Source organism: Penicillium lagena (assembly GCF_028827675.1).
Source record: "Penicillium lagena strain IBT 129212 chromosome Unknown utg000001l_segment0_segment0, whole genome shotgun sequence".
In the NCBI taxonomy this organism is placed as follows: domain Eukaryota; kingdom Fungi; phylum Ascomycota; class Eurotiomycetes; order Eurotiales; family Aspergillaceae; genus Penicillium; species Penicillium lagena.
The window spans coordinates 3,901,017-3,917,464 of record NW_026623222.1 but is presented as its reverse complement, the minus strand read 5'-3'; the positions used below and the strand labels follow the sequence as shown (position 1 = coordinate 3,917,464).

General features: G+C 52.6%; 9 protein-coding genes across 9 annotated transcripts; 4 read left to right on the top strand and 5 right to left on the bottom strand.

Moving 5' to 3' along the window:
* Positions 1-331: 331 nt before the first annotated feature.
* On the bottom strand, positions 332-1,422 carry N7510_001719 (alpha/beta fold hydrolase; the record flags this gene model as incomplete). Its single annotated transcript, XM_056973646.1, has 3 exons — positions 332-640; positions 690-824; positions 883-1,422. The coding sequence occupies 3 exons, from the start codon at positions 1,420-1,422 to the stop codon at positions 332-334; spliced, it is 984 nt and encodes a 327-aa protein (XP_056838763.1).
* Positions 1,423-1,971: 549 nt separating this feature from the next.
* On the top strand, positions 1,972-2,842 carry N7510_001718 (enoyl-CoA hydratase/isomerase family protein; the record flags this gene model as incomplete). The annotated part of the gene is made up of 2 exons (XM_056973645.1): positions 1,972-2,285; positions 2,344-2,842. 2 exons carry the CDS (start codon positions 1,972-1,974, stop codon positions 2,840-2,842), a joined length of 813 nt encoding a protein of 270 aa, XP_056838762.1.
* A 624-nt stretch (positions 2,843-3,466) lies between these two features.
* Positions 3,467-4,128, top strand: N7510_001717 (uncharacterized protein; the record flags this gene model as incomplete). Its single annotated transcript, XM_056973644.1, has 2 exons — positions 3,467-3,526; positions 3,649-4,128. The coding sequence occupies 2 exons, from the start codon at positions 3,467-3,469 to the stop codon at positions 4,126-4,128; spliced, it is 540 nt and encodes a 179-aa protein (XP_056838761.1).
* Positions 4,129-4,201: 73 nt separating this feature from the next.
* N7510_001716 (uncharacterized protein) lies at positions 4,202-4,663 on the top strand (the record flags this gene model as incomplete). Its single annotated transcript, XM_056973643.1, has 1 exon — positions 4,202-4,663. The coding sequence occupies one exon, from the start codon at positions 4,202-4,204 to the stop codon at positions 4,661-4,663; it is 462 nt and encodes a 153-aa protein (XP_056838760.1).
* Positions 4,664-5,024: 361 nt separating this feature from the next.
* N7510_001715 (uncharacterized protein) lies at positions 5,025-6,657 on the bottom strand (the record flags this gene model as incomplete). The annotated part of the gene is made up of 3 exons (XM_056973642.1): positions 5,025-5,843; positions 5,900-6,394; positions 6,448-6,657. The coding sequence occupies 3 exons, from the start codon at positions 6,655-6,657 to the stop codon at positions 5,025-5,027; spliced, it is 1,524 nt and encodes a 507-aa protein (XP_056838759.1).
* An 807-nt stretch (positions 6,658-7,464) lies between these two features.
* Positions 7,465-9,116, top strand: N7510_001714 (pH-signaling protein PalC; the record flags this gene model as incomplete). The annotated part of the gene is made up of 2 exons (XM_056973641.1): positions 7,465-8,787; positions 8,844-9,116. The coding sequence occupies 2 exons, from the start codon at positions 7,465-7,467 to the stop codon at positions 9,114-9,116; spliced, it is 1,596 nt and encodes a 531-aa protein (XP_056838758.1).
* Positions 9,117-9,534: 418 nt separating this feature from the next.
* Positions 9,535-10,048, bottom strand: N7510_001713 (putative NADH-ubiquinone oxidoreductase 12 kda subunit; the record flags this gene model as incomplete). Its single annotated transcript, XM_056973640.1, has 2 exons — positions 9,535-9,617; positions 9,823-10,048. The coding sequence occupies 2 exons, from the start codon at positions 10,046-10,048 to the stop codon at positions 9,535-9,537; spliced, it is 309 nt and encodes a 102-aa protein (XP_056838757.1).
* Positions 10,049-10,520: 472 nt separating this feature from the next.
* N7510_001712 (putative alpha-1,6-mannosyltransferase subunit) lies at positions 10,521-12,034 on the bottom strand (the record flags this gene model as incomplete). The annotated part of the gene is made up of 3 exons (XM_056973639.1): positions 10,521-11,193; positions 11,240-11,525; positions 11,590-12,034. 3 exons carry the CDS (start codon positions 12,032-12,034, stop codon positions 10,521-10,523), a joined length of 1,404 nt encoding a protein of 467 aa, XP_056838756.1.
* A 773-nt stretch (positions 12,035-12,807) lies between these two features.
* On the bottom strand, positions 12,808-15,983 carry N7510_001711 (CAMK family serine/threonine-protein kinase; the record flags this gene model as incomplete). Its single annotated transcript, XM_056973638.1, has 3 exons — positions 12,808-14,593; positions 14,639-15,036; positions 15,087-15,983. 3 exons carry the CDS (start codon positions 15,981-15,983, stop codon positions 12,808-12,810), a joined length of 3,081 nt encoding a protein of 1,026 aa, XP_056838755.1.
* Between the last annotated feature and the right edge of the window lie 465 nt (positions 15,984-16,448).

Below are 16,448 nucleotides of genomic sequence, written 5' to 3'. Positions count from 1 at the left end.
GAAGAAAAAAAGAACCAGAGCAATGCGCACTAATGGAAAATTGGCCTGCAAAGTGCAATTTTGGCATATTAGGTGAGCGGTTGGTTTCCGTTTTGTTGCCAACTTTACTATCTATTGTCTATGGTTTGTCCAACCTGATACGGCTTTGAGCTATAGGGATGAATATATTCACATCCGAGGGTGCTTCGGCTTAATTTGACCTATGAAGTATCGAGGATCAATAAAATAGATCAGCTCAATGGAGTTGAGATTCGTACTTGGTGGGTCGAGGACATCCACACACCACTTGTAGTCGTGATCGCGCACGAGGTTCAAACAGAGAGAGACGAATTCATCTTCTCTCAAAAAACTCTTTCAACATCGAATTAACCTCATCCCGTGCCTCCAACGGCATCCAATGGCCTCGTGTACTGACTTCTTTGACAGTCAAATCATCAGCGACAGCTTTCATCTGCTCCGCCGCACCAGGTAACTGAACTAAGCTCGGAGCCGCAGTGACCATCATCACTGGAAGCGATATTTTCACCGGCAGAGCATCCTCGACCTCGTCTTTCTCGTTGATGTTCCAGACTAATGCGCGATACCAATTTAGTGCAGAGGAATGGTGTCCTTTCATTATTTTCTGGTGGATCATGCGTTCCTAGTTACCGTGAGTTTCTTGTCGCTATTTTAATGTATCGAGCCCGTACCTCGTCTGTAATGTAGGGTGCTAGTGGTCCTCGGTAATCAGCTTGAATCCATGACTCCAGTGCTCCCGTAGGACCAACGTGCGTTTCCCATAGTTCAGGCTCTGCAGGATAAAACAAAGTGGAGAAGGATTCGCTCTACTCAGGTCAGAATCATGTTTCTCTCGGCACATAGAGGACCATCATGACAACTTACATGTTCATCCAACAAGTCTCCACTCCCCTCGCTAACAAAAAACCTCAAATATCCGAAATGTTCGTGGCCGAGAAGCTGCTTGGTCATCGCATTCACAGCATCAAGATCAAAATGTGTCCCCGGTTGGGAATACGGGACAGCCAGGAACGTGCATGAATGAATTCTTTCGGGAAAATAGTTCACCAGTCGAGAAAGAAGTATACTGCCCGTATCATGGGCGACAGCGTGAACACGGGCTAAGTTTTCGTGATCGAGGATCTCTGTGATCTCCGCCGCCATTTTCTTGGTCTTGTACCCCTCCACTGCAGCGGGCTTGCTAGTGCCACCATAGCCTAGTAGGTCTGGAGCCAGGACCCCGTAGCCCTGGGCTGCGAAGAAGGTGATCTGGTGGCGCCAGTCATAACTTGAAGAGGGGAATCCGTGTAGAAATAGAATTGTTGGGAAAGAGGGTTTGACGGCGGGGATGTACACATAATTGTAGGTGTGTGTTGTTGAGAGGGTGAGGTGTTTGGAATACTGGGGGAATGCAATACTAGCCATGGTTTGTGATTGTGATGTTTTACTTGGTCTGGGGGGGTCTGGGGGGGTATAAGGCTAAGATCTGTACAAGTATGAGATGGGGGCCGGCGACTTTCTCGGAGACTTAATGGTGCACGCGACTCACGTCGCAAATCTGTCTAAATGCATGAAACAGCGATCATACTAAAAGGGGTTCTGTATCAGTATCGCATCTACAATGGTTTTGTTTAGCGAGTTTATAGCTTGCATCGGAATATATATTGAATATGTGCTCTTCGAGTTAACACATATTATGAAAAGTGTATTGAGTGTACCCTGCTCTCCCTACACGCTTGAACACCAAATAGACCCCTTTACACCCCAATAACTTTGAAATTCACGACACTCTCCGAATTTATTATTATAATACTAATCCGCTACTATCTACACTATTCGATAGATCCGACTGTCCCGATTACGTCATCTGCTGACATGTGAAGCCGCGGACACTGGCCTCGATTACAATTCCACTAAAAATTGTATAAAGCAGCGAAGGCCATGTGCGAAATAAGTGTCCATTCAACTATCATCATGACCACGCACTTCACTGTCCCAATCGCCTCAACAGGCGGCTCAATCATCTGCACGAGCCCGTCTGACCCAGAGCAGCAGAACATTTATGTGTTAACGTTTACCTCGCCGAAAGATAACCGGCTGACACCGGCATTCATCGATGCACTGATTCTGGCGCTGGATATCATCGAGTACCGCTACCCGAAAGGCGTAGTCGTCACCACCAGCGGGATCGCAAAATTCTACAGCAACGGACTGGATCTCGAGGTTGCGGTGAGCACAGAGGGATTCTTGGATAAATGGCTATGGCGGCTTTTCCGCCGGTTTTTGACGTATGCACTCTTTTTTCTAGTCCTGCAGCTTGGGGAAACACGACTGACTCTATCCCAGATACCCCATGCCAACAGTCTGTCTGCTCAATGGACACGCCTTTGCAGGCGGCTTCATGCTGGCCATGTACCATGACTACCGGGTGCAGAACCCGGAGAAAGGATTCCTGTGTGTCAACGAGCTGGAATTTGGAGTGCCGCTGCAGACGCCCATGATGTCCATCTTTCGCGAGAAATTGACCCCGACCACTTTCCGGAATGTGGTGCTGGAAGCCCACCGCTTCGGTGGGAAGGCTGCGCTGCAGGCAGGAATTGTTGATGCACTGGGCGGATTGGATGAGACGCTTTCGCTGATCAAGGACCGCAAATTGCTGAATAAGGCTGCGACGGGGATTTATGGAACCATGAAGGAGGAGATGTATTCGCGTGTATTGAATGGGCTGGATGATCATGATGGTAATTTGAAGTGGAGGGAGAAAGTCGAGGAGAAGAAGGATGCACTCCAGAAAAGCGGACTGGAGGATGTTGTAGCCTGGGAGAAGAAGGCATCGAAGCTTTAAGCTGCTGGTGAAAATACTAGAATATAGTGTAAATATCAAACCGCTCGTAAATATATGTTGACCATTGACTGCTCTTTATATAAGGAGTGCTTGTTGTATTCCTTTGTAAGTGTCTCCCAAATGTTATCATGGTCCAATTCATGCATTTTACGTAACAGGGTAGCACCTTAATTCTACGTTTTATTTTTCAAAATTCGTGTTGGACCTTCACATATCAAAGTGTTCTTCACAGCCCAATTTGGGGTTATCATACCCGCCCACCAAAATAGACGAGCAGATCGCAGACCAGAACAATTGAAAACAATTAAATTCAGGGAGAATTTAAGAAAAGTATAATTTCGATAGCAGAATAAATAGAGATCATGTATTTGAGGTAGCGCTACTTGACACGCATTTCTAACCCTAATCCCAAACGAACTACTAGGAAAATAGATTGGGCGACATCACTTCCAAGTAGAAGCAGCTCATGCCAAATGTAAAGCTGCAACCATTCATCGTTTCCATTTTGTTTCTCACTAAGCCATTCACATACATTCATCCAATCCTCACCGTCTATCTCGTCTGGCTCACCCTTTCATCCCATTTGCTCTACCCCCGTCCCAACCATATTTCCTACCGAGCAACATGTCTAGCAGTTCTTCAAACACTGACGTGAGTGCCTCCGAAGCTACGGATGTCCAGCATGTCGCTGAGACAGCGCCTCCCACTTCCACAAAGAAAGAAGGCAGCGCCGCCATTTACAATTTCTTCCTCAGGCCTCTACCCCCAACACTCTCGCGAGCAACCCTTTCTCTGACAGCAGTAAGATCTTCCCACTCTTGTCTGTTGAACTCTGTTGCGTAATTACTGACTTAATAAGCTTGTCTTTCCACTACCTCCAACATGAAGCGCAGCGAGATCACTCCCCGGAGGTTGAGGCAAAGAAGCTGAAAAATAGCGACGAAGAGCTTCTTACCCAGAACACGTGCAAACTCTCTCTCCAGGACAAAGAGAACATTTCCAGCAACTACTCTGAAGCGAGTACCATCTTCGATACTAATGGCAACGAGGACACTGGCAAGGCTGCAGCCGTTGCTGATGTGAAGCCTCCCGCTCGCACTCATGCCCGAGTCCCTCTTGGTGAACTGCCGGTGTCTGGCTTCGGTGGCCTGGAGGAAGATCAGTTGGTAAGTTGGAGCACGTTCTTCTCCAGCAGCAGCACTGACGAGATTGATAACCAGAGCGACAAGGATTGGAATCTCACTACCAAGAATGCAAGTCTCTTCATATACATCAACCATGGTTAAAACATGATATCTAACAATACACCAGGCAAAACTGGCCCAGAGCAAGAAATGGGAGGAAAAAAACACTATCAAGATGCCCGCCGTCAATACAGCCGGTATGAACCACATCCTGCACGCCTGCAAGCCCGAGGATCCCACCGCAAAAGACCTGATCAAGCAGAACGTCGACTGTCTGGTCACCATGGGATTCCTAGCCGACCAGCGCAAGCTCACCCACGACGAGAAGGGCAAGGCCATGACCAAAATGCTTGCTTTCAACGCAGAGATATTCGAGTTCATGATTCCTGATCTCAATAAAATCGAGTCTGCCCGCGACGAGAAGCTGCTCCAGTTCACGCGCATGCGTCGCGCTCACGACCGTCTGCAGGAGGCCATGAGCGGCATCCCAGATATCCCTCACCAGGATTATCCCTCCGATTGTGCGCCCTTTGAGCCCGCTCCTATGGGCAGTGGTCGTGGTCGTGGCCAGGCCTTCCCCGCCGCGATGTTCGCTGGCCCTGCTGAACCCCCCCAAGGCTCCCCAGTCTCGTGCTGAGGCTCGGGTTCGCGCCCGTGCTGAGACAAAGATGAATGCCAAGATTGAGAAGACCAGGAAGGGCCTGTGAGCATCATCAATGAGAGATCGGCCTGATTCGGGGTGTGAATTGACCGTAGATAGCTGGTGCACAGATAATGAAGCGATCGATTATGCGCAATATTTCTGATCATTAGTCTCAATTAGTACGCTATGTATTTATAGCTTTATGATAAGGAACTTTCTAGGTGGCCCATAAGTGAGAAAGAAAACCTTTTATATAAATCTAACCCTAATTGATGATCTACAAGAGAGACTAATGATGCTGATTCTACTATCAGCCAGAACTTACTCTATCAGAAATCTACTACTGGCCACAGTATCACCTCTTCGCATCGTGCTTATACCATTTCGAGCCCTGCCACTGCATCAGCGCCGTGGGAATAAAACTGGCGCCCATAACCAAAGCAGTAACCACCCCGGAACTCTTAGCAAGGCCAACGCTCTCAAACATTGAAGGAAACCAGAACGGTCCGATGAATCCCCAGGTAGACCGCACAAAGTTAATAAAAACCCCGACGCTCCCGGCATCGTGCGGATGCGTATCCACAGCATAAGTAGTCAACACGGTAGTGACGACCTGGTTGCCAAACGCTGCAATGCCAGTTCCGATTACGGGCTTCACGGACCACTGGCCAACGGCCGCCTGCTCGGTGCATACTAGAAAGACGACCATGCCGGCAATGGTGAGCAAGAAGCCGATATAGCTCAGCCACAGTCTGTATTCCGGAGCAGGCTTCTGGCCAATGCGGCGGGCTCGGGCATTCATCCACATATCAGACATGAAGCCACCCAGTTGTTCGCCCAGCAGAGATCCAATGATAAGACCGAGGAATTGGAGGCCGAGCTGCTGGGCATTGAGCTCGAATTTGACTTGCAGGAGTTGGGGGACCTCCACGGAGCTCATAACTGAGGCGAATAGGAAGACCATTGAATAGGCGACAGCTGCTAGAAGAACGGGAATGTGCGTGAAGAGGGCAAGTGGGTGTATGAATTCGGACACTTTGAACGGCGCGGGATCGATTCGGCGGATGGACAGGTATTCGCGCTTGAACGATGAGGTTTGAGATCGGGTTTCTGCTCCAATATACCGAGTTTCGGGACCGAAGAAGATGTACAACACGAATTGGCAGGCGTTGGTCTAGAGAAATATCTCGGTTAGCGATTGATACCACCAAAGCCATAGAAAACACTTACAATGGCTAGGATCCAGTATATCCAGCGATAGTTGACGCGCTGGGCAACAAATCCAAAGATAAACGGACCGACAGGAACACCTAGGGTGACCATCACAGTCCAGATGCCCATATACCGCGCCCGTTCTTTCCGGAAAAAGGTCTCGGTGACCACACCACTGCCAATAGCCATAGCCGGAGAGATAAAGAAAGCCACGAGAGCACGGCACGCCGCCATAGAAGCGTAATCCGGGCTCTTCGCACAGCCGATGTTACAAACGCAGCTCAGGATTAGTGACAGGAGGAAGATCGGGCGCCGGCCGTATCGTTGTGAGAGTGGTTTCCAGAATAGCGGCGCGCCTCCTAGGATGGCAATCTGCAACGAGGTCAAGTAGCTCACCCTCTGCAAGGAGACGCCGACGTCCATTGCGATGTTCTCATAGGCACAGATGATGGAAGAAGCAGTGAAAGTCCCCATGCAGGCATGGAACGCGACCAGACCTAGATTGGCTGTTTTCTGTACTTTGGTGAGAATGGTAGACCTGAATATTGCCATGGTCGCTTGCTTACCTTCCACAACGGCCAATTGTACGGGTCTGCTGGATCCATGTTGGGGATTGGATCGAGATCTAGCGTGCCATGTCGTTCCAGGAGGTAGGCTTTGTGCGACTCTGAGAGAGTCTGAGCCGGGTCGGGGATATTGAGTCCGGCATTCTTCTCCTCGACATAATTTGCGTCGGACTTGATTGACATATCTTTCGTTTCTTCAGTTGACGACATGGCTGCAGAAATAATGGAAACAATCACACCCAACAGTCACCACGTTGGGAGGAAGGGGATTTAAAGGGGAACAAGACCCCAGACTGGGGTCTACGGAGCCGGCCATCCCGGTGGGTCTCTGCGGACTCGACAGGTGGACCAAACCGGGGGATAGCATGGGGGTCTGGGGTATGACTGGAGTTTCTAGACGATGATAGACACCATATTTCGTGCCACACTGGGGCGAGATGGCCATGCCGGTAGTTATGGGCCGGTTTCTTTGCCGATAAACATATAGAAGGTGACACGGGAACTCATGCTTTTTGGTGGGACTAGAGGCCGAACCCTACATGGGCCGAGGCCTATGGTCCCGTCCTGGGTTAACTGCCGATGGGCTCTTCCGGGGACCCGTTTGTTGAGAGTCAGCTTCTCCGACCCCGGACCGGGGGAGCTGGGGAAGGAACCTGAGAAGCCAGGCATTCATATAGCCGCTAATTAAGCTAGGTGTCGGGCCGTGGGAGATTCAGAGTTTCCACCAAGGACAGAGGCCAATAATAGAAAGGTTAGGCGGGATGGCGCAGACGGATCTACTGCGATTTAGCGTGCTGGGAGATCTATAAGATTGGACCGATAGGGTTGTAGACGGTTTGGAATTAGCTGTTGCTTCTGCTGTATTGCTGTCTTGTGCCGAATTACTGAAAAGACTCAATAATAACCCAAGTAAGCTGTTCATCCAACCCCAATGTAGTCTTGGCTCCCGGTGACATCAGCCTTCTCTCCAATCCTTCCTGGACCTTTCCCCTTCAACCTTCCAACCTTCAACCCACCATGGTCTTCGCCTTCACCCTCCCGACCACCTCGCCTCTCTCCTTCCAATCTTTCATCACGTCATCTACACATCCATCCCTCCCCCAATCCGCCTCCACCGCCCGCCATGCCCTCCGCCTCGCCCTCAAGGCCCACAAGCGCCTACCCCGCGGCGCGCGCCAGGACGCCCACCTACCCACCGTGCTCTCCACACTGACCGAATACGTACCGTATATCTTTGCAATCTCCCACGGTCTAAGTGGTAAACCTGTCCAATATGATTCAACCACCAACGCAGGTCCGCGCTCCGGCGAAGAAATCGAGATCACGCTGCACGCGGAGATCGAGTCTGCCTGGCGTCCGACGTTGTCTTCTGCCGGCAGTCTACTGAATAACACCTCTGGTTCCAAGACAGGGGCAGCGCGCACGCGGAATGGCCGAGTCCTAGGGCGCGGCATTGACTTTGAGATCGCGTTCACGCTCACCACGATGGGGTATGTGTTGAGTCGACTGGCGAGAATCGGTGTCGTGGACGCGATGTATGCGTCCGCGACGCCGACAGCTGAGCAGCTCACCGCTGCTGTGCAGAGTGCCACGCGGAATTTGCTACAAGCCAGCGCGGTGCATGGGCTTCTTGCGTCGTCGCCTGCTTTCACTGTCGCGACGGGACTATCTGTGCCAGATCTTGACCCCTCAACACAATCTGCTTTATCGTCGCTCGCCCTGGCCGAGGCTACGCTGTTGGCCGTTCTCAAGGACGATGCCTATGTCGTAGCGTGCATCCAGGCCCGCAACCCGAATGACCGCGAGTGGATGGTGCGCGCGCCGGAGATACCCAAGGTGCGCGCTTTGCTCTTTGCGCGGTTATGTGTGCGTGCGGCCGAGTATGCGGAGCAGGCTGCTGCAGGACTTGGAGCTGTTGGGTCTGCGTCTGGTCGTGGTGGCCGAGTCGATGATGATTTGGTTGGATATACGGGGGTTCTAGGCCGAGTGTCCCGAGCTCGTGCGTGCCGCTTTTTCGGAGTTGACGCCGAGTTGGCCGGCAAGATCGGTGAAGGGATCGCATGGTTGCGCGCAGCGCGTACTCCGCTCGGACTGCGTGCTGGTTCAGGTTCGTCCGCTGCTGGGACAGAGGAGTCTGCACCAGCGAAGGGAGGGCTCTCGCGTTTGAAGCGTGAGTGGGCTGAGAGGAGAGAGGAGCGCCGCATCAGCAAAGACGCAGGTGGAGGGCGTGAGCGGAGCGACAAGGGCGGCGCCCTAGATCCCGGGGACGATGCTGGCCGCGATGAGGAGGGCCGAGTGATTGCCATGCTGGAAAGCAAATGGGTACACATGAACGATACGGTATGATTCGGCTGGGTCCATCCCGTCTTCCTGTTCTGCTCTAACATCCGATCTAGATAAACACCCAGCTCATCCCAGCTTCTGCGCCACTACTTTCGAACCTCCCTTCTGGACGAGATATACACCCCGCGCCAGCTCCGTATAAGCCACCCGCACTGGACGGAGACCAACTGGTTCGCATGCGCGCCCCGCCAGATGAGAATGAGGACCTGCATTTTGGAAGTGACCCAAACGACAGCGACGAGGATGTTTCTGTTCTCCCGCAGAGTCACGGCCCGCCTGGCGGATTCCCGGATCGGAGTGAGACGGCCAGTACTGCCTATTATTGATGTTGGTAGTTTGATACCCAGTGTTCAGCGGATAGACATAGGCTAGTTATAGATACGACCGATATACGAATGTACCGTCTATCCCGCCGCAGGCAATATGAGGTTTGGTGTAGATGTTTTGTCCTGTGGTTTGCACGGCTTGCAAAGATGACAGATTGATCCGAGTAATGAAAATGATATGATATATGTACAGTGCCAGCGGAAGAAGCGGACAACCCGCCCTATCCTGCTGCATCATCTCCGTGGAGTCCCGAGTAGTCTGGTCCCCGACCTTCAGATCACAGTGACCAACGTCCCATGGGCCATTGCATTCCAAACCACCTTCCACCGGGTACCCGTCTGTCTTACAGGTCCACGTCCAGCTTCATACAGAGAGATAGATGGGGACCACAATCAACGTAAAAAGACGATCGCTAATTTATGCCGACTTGGCATAGTAGTTCTTCTCCTCAAACAGATATCCCTTCACCTTGCGCTCCTTGATGAGCTCGAAGTATTTCTCTGCGTAGCGCATTGTGTTAGCCATTGCTCTCGATAAGTTCGTGGGTTCATCCGGCCGTTTCATCACGCCTAGCTCCCAGGCGTCTTCGCACCACAAAACACTCAATCCAACCCCAACACCACTCCATCACACCTCAATCAATGCACAAGCTCAAGGAAACAGCATCTCAAACAGATAAAGAAAAGGAGAAAGAGAAAGACCTACCCCTCAAAACACCACACTTCTCAAGATGATTCACTCCCTCGCGCTGATAACACTTGCCAAGCTCCTCGCCGACCAGACGAGCCATCATACTGCGCACCCACTGCTCGCGGATGATCGCGTCGCGGGCATTGTGCACGGCGACGTTGTCTTCGAAGTCAACGCCGTCGTAGGTTGGGGGCACAGTGGGCTTCTTGGCCAGGAAGGACGCGGATTCGGGGGTCGGCATTTTCTGGTTCGGGTCTTTCGGGTATGGCGATGGGGGGTTGTGGTGGTGGTGAGGTGGTGAGGAGGACGATGAGGTGTGGAAGAGGGTTTGGCGGGTTCAATTGGGGGTTTGGTTCGGGAGAGCAGGATTGGTGATGGAGTTGAGGGTGTCGTTGATTGATGGCCGTGGGAACTGTGATTGGTTGATTTGGAGGCGGTCAGATAGTCGACAACTAGTCCGAATGCAGCGGTCACGTGCATCTAAGACTATGCAGCAGACAATACTAAATGAGAGAGATGAGCTCGATTATTATCGACTGATTCATTCAAATGAATAAGAACAAATCTTTGAGTCGTATTTATAGATGTTCGAATACAAATCTTACCCAACGCCACCAACAAGTCCATGCAAAAAAACCAATAATATACAGCCAAAGAATCCACCCCCACGCCGTGTCATGCAGAAGAGTAGAAAGGAAAGCGTGAGACATAATTCATTCATCATCCTCGTCGAGCGTCACAAACGGCCCCCGCACCCTGTCGATCACGGTGTTGATCGCACCCTTGAAGTGCTGCCATAATGTCCGATTGAGCCGCTTGCTTATCTCGCGGTACGTATACACCTCGGTCCAGCAGTCGCGGCCGTAGTTGCAGCCCGCCATATTGACGACAAAATCGCGTGCGCTCTGCTGGTAGTGCACGACGGGGTCTTGGCCCTCGCCGCACGCACCGGGCGGGAAAGCGTTGATGCTGCGCTGGGGCAGGAATCCGACGCTGCTCCGGATCCATGGCTGGCTCTGGTAAAGGTACTCCAGGGCGTCTTGCTCCTTGTGTTCCCATGTCATGTGCATCTGCTCGTACATGACGGGGTCCCACCAGGTATCGAGGAATCGGTCTGTCCAGAGGGAGCGCCTGACGAAGAATGAGCCCAGGTTGAAACCAGAGCAGTCTTGCGTTAAGAGCAGATTGAGCGAGTTGGGGTCCTCGTCGCCCTCAAGGGCACGTCCGAGGTCATCTAGCCAGAACTCAGGCAGGGGATGCATGATCTTGAGGGGGTTGAATGTGTTGATATCGCGGTAGACGTGCGACTCCAGGTCGTTGAAGATGTGACTTTGCAAATCCGTCCCGTATTCCATGATCCAGGTATTGAGATCCAGCCACCAGAACCTGAACTTGATCAGCATGGGCTTAAAGAATTATAAAGCAAACTTACCATTCCGCCTGCGGATACTTGCGCATCGCCTCGCGAATCACATCAGCCTTCTCCCAGTTCTCGCGCCACTCGTGCGAATACCGTTTCTTGGCCAGCATATTGGCAATCTCTAGCTCGTACCCCCAGCGGCGCGCATACTCTTCTTTATTCCAGATGCTGTTTCGCTCGATCGCCCACTCTCGCGCGCCTTTCAACTCCATCACACCGCCCTCGACATTGGAGCCGAGAATAATGACGAACTTGCGTCCGTCGCCGAAAGGTGATCGCCGATATGCCTGTATGAGCGCTGCAAGCAGTTAGTTTATCCTTTTTCTGCACGCACACCACATCACCCATAGTGTAGCACCTACGTGTCCAGAAACACATATACCCCAACCACAACACAAAGAAGCCCAACAGCAACCTCGACCGCGGCCGGCGCATCGTCCTCCCCAGCACGGCAATGGACCCACGGCCAACGCCACCAGGGCGCCAAGGTCTCCGCCCGTACTCATCTTTATCCACATAGTCGCGCGCACGGGGCGGGTCGGATCGAAAACTGGGCAAACGAGCCGAAATGCGATGTTTCTGCCGCGAGAAGAAGCCCGAGTTGCGCGTTGAAAACGACGGATACCCGCGCACCTCGTCGCTTTTCGCTTTGGCTGTCGCCCAGGACACGTTGGGAGACAGCGCGCCGGGCGAGGGTGAGTAGCCGCCACTGCGCGGCGTCGAGGTGCCGCTGCCGGGGGTCAGGCCCGGGCTGGACCACCCTCCACCTCCGCCCGGGCGCGGGGAGGGTGATCGCGACAAGGACATGGAGGGTGTGGTGTGGGATGCCACAGTGTGGATGATCGGCACGTATATGTATGGAGAGAAATCGGGAGAGCGTGAAGAATGGTCGTTGTGCCGATCGGGAGAGGCGACGGGAAGGGAAAACCGGGATGGGTTGGATGGGATGGATAGGGTGAAGTCAGAGTGACATGAGGAATAATCAAGGGGGAAGAAAGGAAGGGCGTGCCGGTAGTTAAAGCATCCTCGACGTTGAACTCTCAATGCGAAACTGCCGAGAGCCAGCGGTGCACAGACCAACGAGTCTGGCCAGCGCGAGACGGATGCAGCGACAGTGACATGAGCGTTGGGGACAATGCGACCTTGGTATCGAGTGAGCCCTCACTGGGTCCCATCTAGATATGCGGCAGGACTGACAACGATTGCCAACTCTTTCGCTTGACGGCCCAGTCACGAGAGCCTTTTCAGGGTCCTGCAGGTCATCCACCGTAGCTGCGGGAGATCGCCCAAGCTGACCGTCTAGGTACCGACACTCACTCCGATCATCAACTAAAAGTACACCACCCAATCACCCTCCGCATCCGGACAATGGCCTTGTCACTTGGCCCCATTGTCTCCACCAGATCTCAAGAAAATCTACGACTTAGATCTCCGGCTTAACCTAACGCGTGCAATTTGTGTATCAATCAATCTATGTCATCGCCCCGCAACCTAGTCCGGGCACACGAGCGCAAGAGAGAGCGAGAGAGAAAGAGAGAGTAGAGATCACGACAGATGAAAAAACCCCATCCTATGCTATTTTATTCGTCGCCCCCCTTCACCTTTACCGGTCGAACAGGCATCCGATTGGCAGCCCCGTCGTATTTTGTCGTGAGCACCTGGCGCACCACAAGCCCGGCTTCATGCGCCGGCCGAGGGAAGACGCTTTCTCCGTGGTAGAATTCGCACCGCAGTTTCAGGAACCTGTCGCCGTGCTGGTAGACGGTGATGATGTCGCCCGTGTACAGCTTGCCGTAGCTCAGAGCCTCGTCCTTGCGTAGTGGGACGTCGTTCACCCAGATGCCTTTGCGCGCCTTGGTAGAGAGGATCGCCATCACTCCCGATACTTGCATCCAATCTTGGCCCATTGCGATTCGCGCCTCCAGGGCGGGAGCCCAAAAGGTCAACTCTAGTGCATACGCAGGAATGCGCGTGTCCATTGGGTCTGGATGTCTTACTGTGGCCAAAGGACCCCGGCCCCATGAGGTCATCCGATTTTCCAAGCGGAGGGACATGTCAAATATAGACCCCGGGAGGCTGATCAGCCTGCCCAAGATTGGCCGAGGCTTGGTGAACTCCGAATCTGAAATGGCGGATGGGAGGCTTGGCTGATGCACAATTGGAGATGATGGTTCGGATGGAGCAGCTAATTGCTGCAAGATGGCTCGCCCCGTCTGAGCGTCGAGGGTTACTGCGAGTTCGTCGTCATAGCCACCGTCCTTTGCTTGTTGTTGGGGCGCAGTGGTCGAAGGTGAACGGCTGTGAACACTGGATTCTTCACTTGCCGTATCAGGAAGCGCAATTTCTATGCGGCGCGAGATCTGAGGCGCTTTGGGGGTTGTCTCGTGTGCGCTAAAATGAGCTGGGCGTATATCGCTATCTGTAGTCGCGGGCTCCAAGGGGTCTGCAGGACTGGTCTTCCGCGTCGATGTCTGGTTAACCGGGCCGGCCTGAGTCTGAGGAAGGGTAGGGTGCGAAGAATTCATATTCAGCCGTCCAACGAGATTCTCCGCTCCCATCAAGCTGGGCGCGGTTCCACCGATTGGGTTCGTCGGGAGGGAAATGATCGAGGAGACACTACGGGCTTCGCTGAACGACTCACCGGAAGAAATGAAGTCGTTAGGGTCCAATTCATCCCCAGTGTATGGATCCGCATTGCCAAGGGCATGGGAGCTACGCAGAGCTGACGTGGTGACTTCGCCAAAGAGCCGCCTGGCATGCTGCATAGTGACTGTTTGGCTCTCGTCAAATAGACGCCTTGCGTTTTGCTCCGCAACCACTTGATCATCCTGGAAACTCTCAATGTTGGGAAGAGAGGGATAGCGAATATCAGATGGGGCGTATTCAAGACGAGGTTTCTTGGCGAGGGTCTCATTGCTGTTGCTATTTCCCTCCTTGTCGGCTTCCCACGTGTAGTAGGCGAGATCGTCGTTGATAGACAGTTGAGAGGCATCCAGATCTTCCTCTGCATCTTCACCAATGGCTGGCAGACCTTGCTCGAGGTCAGTAAGAAGGGAATCGTCATCATACTCGTCTACGTCCGGGACGCTGGCAATCCAGGGGTGCTGGAAGCACTCTTTCTCAGACGGACGGGAGTGAGGGTCGCGGTTTAGGAGGTGTGAGACAAAGTCGATGCCCGATTTGGACACACCGGCTTCACGCAGGATGTTGAAATCAGCCTCTGTTGTCATGATGGTGCGCAGCATCTGTACACCTCGATCTTGTGCGGTCCCCGTGTATGGAGGAACTCCAGACAGAATGTGATAGAGCACGGCACCGAGGGACCACATGTCTACGGACTGGCCGTAGGGGGATGTTTTCGGTGGCCTGCAGGTCAGCAGAATACCCAAAGGTAAGGAAAGCAAAACTTACGGATCTCCAACTCGACGTCTTTTGCGGAACTCGCCTCTGTACATCTCGTAGTCTGGATACACCTCAGGCGCACAGTAGAGTAGCGTGCCACAGAAGGTCTTCAGGAATGTTTCCTCTTGCACCACCTTAGACAGACCGAAGTCAGAAAGCTTGACCCTCAACGGGTCGAGTGAGGCAATCAAGATATTGTCTGGTTTGATGTCGCGGTGGGTGATGTGGCGTTTGTGGAGATAGTGAAGTGCACGTAGGATTTGACGGGCTATCGTTCTGACCATTTCTTCGGGGATTTTGCCGTGGCTTTGCAGATATGTGGACAGCTCGCCTCCAGGAACATATTCCATGATAATGTAGATCCAGCGATCATGCTCATAGTGATTAATGTATTTCACGATATTCGGCTAGACTGTAGTCAGTAATAGCACGGAAGTAGATGATATATAAAGCTCACATGTCGCAGGTCTCTCATGATTTTCATTTCATTGTCGACTTTCTGATCCAAAATGCCATTCTTCATGAAACGCCGCTTGTCGAGCTCCTTGGCCGCAAATATCGTCCCATGCTGCTTGGTGGCGAGCTTGTAGACTGTTGCAAACGCCCCCTTTCCGATCTGACCAGTCACATTGTACATCGAGCCGCCTGACCAATGCATGCCAAAAGTATTGGCAGCCGACCACGAGAGAGCGGGCTGAGTCTGGGCGAGATGCCGCGTCCTATGCTGCACAGCACCGACGTGTCTCTGGACCCGTTCGAAGTAGCGAAGCACGTTTTGTGTGTACTGCATATTGAATCCATCTCGCGATGGAATCCGGACGATAAACCGCACTTCATCCGAGCTTTGAGTGCCACTGACCAAATTAATGACAGAACCGTTGGTCAGCATCCGGCTGTTGTTGTCCTTGTCTCTCTTGCGCAGACGGCAGTTGTCTACGATAGTCCCGTTTGTCGAGGTGTCTTGTAACATGATGATCCCGTCACCGGTGAGATAAATGCGAAAGTGTTTGTTGGAGACACGTTTAGCATCATCGTCGCCTGAAAGAAGTACGTCGCAAGAAGCACGATTGCGGCCAAAGCAGAACCCCGTGCCCAGGTCGTAGACATCCGATGATAGTCTCAACGCGACATCCAGCGAGGCCGTATCGGAGCTTTCGTATTCCAACATATCTCGCTGGAGTATATGCTGGGTGCCATGACGTGCTGTTGCCGATACCGCATCATGAGCTGTATGGGAGGTGGGATGAAGGATACAGATGATGTCCGCCAGGTCCGTTTCGTGGAGTCCGGAATTATTCAAGCCCATCCGGCGGGGGTCAGCACATGGCTGAGTGGACTCTTGTGTTGCCTCCATTCTGTTTTTGAGTATGATGCAAATGATATCGCTAATGACACGGAGTAATAAGGAAACAACTACTGCTGGGAATCTGACGAGTTGGGGTATATGTGCTGATGGAAAAATGGCGATATGGGCATAAAACGATCATGAACAGGGTTTCGTTGGCCTGTCCAAGGCAGTGAGTGAGCGAGGACAGGGTCAGGCGAGAAATAGACCGACCAGGAAGATCAAAACTGTCACCAGGGCGAGTCACCCGGGCAAGGACACCCCAGAGGCAGGCAAACCAAGTCACAGAACTTGTCCTTCAGGTACAGCTGGCAACCGGGTTGTTTCTGAACGATCAGAGCTTATGGCGGCCACCAAAGCGCTCGGATCGGGCTCCCAAGCGTGTTGGTTGTTTCACGGTTCACCCAGAACCAATTTGACCGCAGATGCCGTTGATGATTTTGTCTATTGAGGGTATCAACCAGTCCAACGATC